This window comes from Podarcis pityusensis, assembly GCF_964106645.2.
Source record: "Podarcis pityusensis genome assembly, chromosome: 1".
NCBI classification, from domain to species: Eukaryota; Metazoa; Chordata; class Lepidosauria; order Squamata; family Lacertidae; genus Podarcis; species Podarcis pityusensis.
The window spans coordinates 45,533,671-45,539,197 of NC_138028.1; the positions used below are offsets into that span (position 1 = coordinate 45,533,671).

The window sequence follows — 5,527 nt, forward strand, 5'->3', positions numbered from 1 at the left end:
CACCCACTTCCCTGGTCTTGAAAGAGATTTCAAACTAATTTGTGATGAGGTCTGCTATTCAAATTAAAATACCAGGCACCCTTCAAGCTTTCCAGATTCCAGCCGCTTTGGCACCATATCCTCAAGCCTTCTCTTGCGACATTTACTGCTATTCCTTTAATTTAAACTGATTCACAGCCTGAAGCCATCAAAGCAGTGTACAAGCAAACCGTTTCTACAACAGAAAATGTTTTTTCCCCCTTGCTTTTCAGGAGTATGCTACTGCTCATGGGCTTAGCAGCTGCCTAACCCTAAATCAAGTAAGGTAAAGGGACCCCTGACAGTTAAGTCCAGTCTCGAATGACTCTGGGGTTGCGGTGCTCATCATGTGGCCAGCATGACTAAGCCGAACCCTAAATCAAGTAAATAAATAAAAATATTTAACTAAAAAAAATTGTAGGAAGATTTTGCCAGATTTGTCTGAGCACTGAGGGTCAAAAGGAAGTAATTTTAAACAACTGTTGCTGAGGCACTTCATTCTGAATTTGCACAGAATGATGGCAGGTGGGTCTCCTGCCCCCTCCCCAAATCCTCGCTCCGCCCCTGCTGTATGTTGCTGCAAAAGCAGCAGCAGCAGCAGCAGGTCCCCCAAGCGAGGGTTGAGTCCTGAAGTCAGGTACGGGAGACACTCGGCTTGGGAAAGGAGGCGCCCGTGCGGGAGGCGCGCCCATGCATCCATGCCGCACGCAGCCCTTTGGACCGGTCCACCGCGGCTCGCAGCCTAAGCAGCTTCTGCACGGCCGGGACGGGCGCTTGTTGCTTCACCTCGCGAGCTCTGACGGCGGAAGCGGTTCTCCAATGGAGCCGAGGAAGGGAGGGCCTAACCGAACACGGCGGGGCGGGTGGGCGGCCGCCCTACCCTTCAAGTGGGCCGAGGCGGAAGCGGACGGCTTTTCCCGCCGCGCTTCGCCTCAGCAAGGACCGGCGGAGGTTTGCTCTCGCGTGCATGACAGCGAGCTGGTGGAAAATGCTGCGCTTAGCTGCCGGGCTCTTGGCGGCCGCCCTCGCTGCGGTGCTGGTGGGCTGGCACAGCCCTTCGGGGCCCGAGCAGTTGCGGCGCCAGCCTCGCTCCTTCTCCTCACAGCCGGCGCCCGGAGCCGAGGCCAACAACCTCTTCTGGATAATTCAGGCGAGTCGAGCCGCCTCGTGACCCTTTCGTGAACTCCGGGGAGACAGACACGCGGCCCCAGCGCCCCGTGAGAAGGGTGCCCTGCGGGGAAACCGCGGCAGCACTTGGGGTTTAATTCTTAAGGCAAATCATGATCATACCTGTTATAGATGATAACTATCCAAAAGTCGCACTGTGTTTTTCACCTATGGTTTTCCTCTTTTCAGAATCGAAGGGGTTAAAGGCACAAATAAACTGGTGTATTGGATGGGGGGGGGAATGCAGGCTGTTGCTGTGAGGCCACTAATGAATGGCAAATAGTTATTCTGATAACTGAGATCAGGAAACTACATTAATGCGCAGAGAGGTTAGATTTGCCTTGGCATGGATATGCTTTGTAACAGGCACAAGGCTTGCCAAGTTCTGATAAGTGAGATCAGAAACTGGCATTAATGCATTGAAAGGTCTGACTTGTGGGTTTGTCCACACTTTTGCTTGTCCCATATGGACATAGCCAGGATTTATTTTAGGAGGCGCAGGCTTTATGTTGGGGGGGGGGGGAGAACCGAAATATCCACAACACAACCAGTTAAGTATTTCTATTTATTTACTTGATGGGGGGGCAGTTGCCCTCCCTGAACCCCCTGGCTACGTCCATGTTGTCCCATGATTAAAAAACACAGGTCTGAGCAGTTTTCCCTTTGCCCCGCCACTTTCCCCCAGAAAACCTGTTCTTTAGTGCTAAATCAGAACAAATGGCAATAAGTAGAAAACCTGATTGCCATTTGTTCTGATTCAGTGATAAACTGCAGGTTTCCCCTGGGAACAGGGGCAGGACAAACAGAAGTGTGGAGAAGTCCTATGTTTGCAATATGTATGAAATAGTAAGCTGTTAGATAGGTATGTTGCATAGGTAGACCTTGCTCTGGTGAGGATATGTCAGGTGAACCTCTGTTATATGTTCACATGGTGCTAGGACAGCCAGTTTTGCTGGAAATAAAAACTGTAAAAGGCTATTGATAATTTACATAGCTAATGGAGATGAATAAAAAAAAATCCAAAAGTGCTTGTTGTGAAATTAAGCTGTCAGTGTTTTAACCCTTGTTCAGTGTAGGCAATATTTGGAACTGTTTCTATACACCATTTCCTAAATATGCTATTCTGTAGGCATTTTGCCAGCCTCCTTTTTTCCCCCCCTTGTAGGTATCAGATCTACACATCAGTAAGTTTCAGAGTCCCGAACGAGCTTCTGATTTTGAAAAGTTCTGTGCGGAAACAGTTCCTGTCATTCAACCTGTCCTTACTTTAGCAACAGGTGAGACATCGTCTCCTCATCCCCAACCTCCCACTCTAATTACTTTGTAGAATGCATTATTGTACTTGAGGTTTCTGAGGTCATGAATGCTGGTTGCTGGTCTGGATCTGAAGTAAAAAGTGGTAGCATTGTCATCAGATGTGTGACTAGGGAAGTGTAACCACAGGGATGAATAGTGGAGCAGGGGGGTTGTAACCTAATAAGAGGCTGTTGGATTGGACCAGTGGCCTATCTAGTCCAGCATCCTGTTTTTATAGTGAGCAGTCAGATGACTAGGGGAAAACCACAAGCGGGAAAACCACAGCACTCTTCCCAAATGTGGTTTCCAGCATCTGGTATTCAGAAGCATACTGCCTCAGAAAGTGGAGATAGAGAAATTATGTTGAGGCTATCAATAGCTACTTTCTAACACACTTTTAAAGCCATCAGGTTGGTGGCCATCACTGCCTCTTGTGAGAGTGGATTGCATAGTACTGTATAACTATGCATTGTGTGAAGAAGTACTTTCTTTCGTCCGTCCTGATTCTTCCAACATTAGATGCCCATGAGAGGGAGAAAAACTTACACCATTCATAATTTTATACAATTCTCTTACTCACCTTTTCTCCAAACTGAAAAGCCCCAAATGTTGTAGCCTTTCCTTATATGGGAATAACAATTCCTGTGCTCCTCCACCCTCCATTACTTTACCAGTTCCATCATATGATTGCTTTAATCTTGTAAGAATTCAGCTTCGGTTTGTTTGGGAGCACCAGGTCTTCCCACTTATACTACTTGTTCTTTTTTTGCCTCAGAGGCCCTTTTATGAGTCAGCAGTCTTTGGAAGTAGTCATGTATGGCTGCTTTAGAGAAAGAGACAGGGGAAATTTCCCCCTGTTAATTCTTCTCGACCTGTCACTGGCTTTCAATACCATTGACCATGGTATCCTTCTGGAGTTAGGGGTAGGTGGCACCACTTTGCAGTGCAGCCTTCAGTGTGGTATTCCTCAGAGTTCAGTTTTATCCCCTAGGCTGTTTAACATCTACATGAAACCACTGAGTGGGATTATCGGGAGTACTGTAGGTTGTCAGGAATATGCTGATGACACACAGCTCTACTTCTCCTTTACATCTGCAGGCATGGCCTGGATCAGAGCCAACGAACTGAAGCTCAATCCAGATAAGACTGAGGCACTGTTAGTGGGTGGTTCCCTAGACCAGATGGCTAGGAGGTAGCCTGCTCTTGATGGGGTTACACTCCCTCTGAAGGAGCAGGTACGTAGCTTGGGGGTACTCCTGGATCCTTTGATGTCACTTGAGGCTCAGGTGGCCTCAGTAGGGTAGATTGCCCTTCATCAGCTTTGGCTGGTGGCCCAGCTGCACCTCTGGACAGGGATAGCCTAGCTTCTGGTAACTGTTAGGTTAGACTACTTCAAAGTGTTATACATACGGCTGCCTTTGGTGATAGTTTGGAAACTTCAGCTGCTGCAGAATTTGGCAGCCAGGCTGCTCACTGGGACAAGACAGTTTGAGCACATAACACTAATCCTTGCCTGACAGCACTGACTGCCAGTTAGTTTCCAGGTCCAACTCAAAGTGCTGGTTTTGACCTATAAAGCCTGAGACGGCTCAGGACTCCAATACCTCAAGGACCACCTCTCCCCATATGAACCAAACCAGACCCTGTGATCATCATCTGAGGTCCTTCTTTGTGTGCCGCCTCCATGAGCAGTCAGGAGGGTGGCAACACAAGAGAGGGCCTTTTGTGTGGTGGCTCCCCATTTATGGAATGCTCTCCCCAGGGAGGCTTGCCTGGCGCCTTCATTACATATATTTAGGCTATAATAATAATAATAATAGTAATAATAGTAATAATAGTAATAATATATAAACTAAACCAGTGTTTCCTCTGTTGTGACACCTTCTTGAGAACCCCTACAAAGGCAAGGCTGGCTCCCTCCCTATGCATATTTAGAAGTATGACCCAGGACTTCCTGTTTTAAATCATTACATTGTTTCATTCTTTGTTGGTTATTCTATTTATATTCCACCCCATCATGTGTGTTTAGGTTAGAACAATTTCATTGGTATCCATTTCTGTCCCTCAACAGTTTTACCTGTGCAATCCTAACCACGTTTATTCAGAAGAAAATCCTATTAAAATAAATGCGGCTTACTCCCAGATAGGTGGGGTTAGGGTTGCAACCTTAATCTGGATACTAAGGGGAAACAAAGAGGAGCAAACTAAAAACAATATTGTGTTTTGTTTGCATATAATTATATATGTATAACCCTATCCTGAAAATTGCTTTGGCCAGGCAGCAGGATGATGGAAAAAACCACAAACATTTGGATAATAAGAATGCAAGGTCAGGACGGATTGTTTCTAAAGGTAGCAATGGCACTGCCCTTGAAATCTTGGCTAGTAGCTTCCTGTAATTACTGGATAGCATGGGACTTACAGGAAGAGTTCTAGAGATAAAGGTTATTTTCTTACCATCCTTGCTAACTTCAGAATTATAAAGATTATGTACTAGTGAAAAGACAGTAATTAGAATGGTACTGCCTCTGCCATGTGTGGGAGGTCTGTGAAGGATGTCTTAGACTCCTCCCAGAAAGTCCTAATTTTTACTTTGACTGTCTGCTCTTGGGCTGATGGTCAGTTTTGATCCAACTTCCAAGGTGTCTCCAAGTGCAGCCCTTCTTTTCCCCATGGCTGCCAGTAAAGTTAAAAATAAAGTACACTCATAGGTATATTTGGAATGGCAGCTGATTTCTTTCTGTTCTGCTGGCTCCACTGTCTCTGGGCAGTTTCCCTCGTAAACCATTACGTTCAGTTTTTAATTTGAGCCAATTCATTTTTATGTCCTTTAAGTAAAATGGAACCTTTCATTCCCTGGGCAGTGGTGCAAAAGTGACCTGCGATATGCAGGGGGTGTGCCTGCTACTGCAGACACTAGCAACTCCAGAATATAAGGCTGGATAATTTAGTACATGCACACCTGACTGTGTTCCATATTTCGGCCTCCTTGTTTTGCCATACGGAACTATGTCATTGGGGGACAGTGGTATGTTTAAATTCAGGG

At 46.3% G+C, this 5,527-nt stretch overlaps 1 protein-coding gene across 1 annotated transcript in view; it reads left to right on the top strand.

Moving 5' to 3' along the window:
• Positions 1-701: 701 nt before the first annotated feature.
• Positions 702-5,527, top strand: part of TMEM62 (transmembrane protein 62) — a 17,332-nt gene continuing 12,506 nt past the window's right edge. Inside the window, 2 exon segments of the mRNA XM_080993447.1 lie at positions 702-1,168; positions 2,351-2,462. Coding sequence (XP_080849573.1) covers positions 986-1,168; positions 2,351-2,462 — 295 coding nt within the window. The 5' untranslated portion in view covers positions 702-985.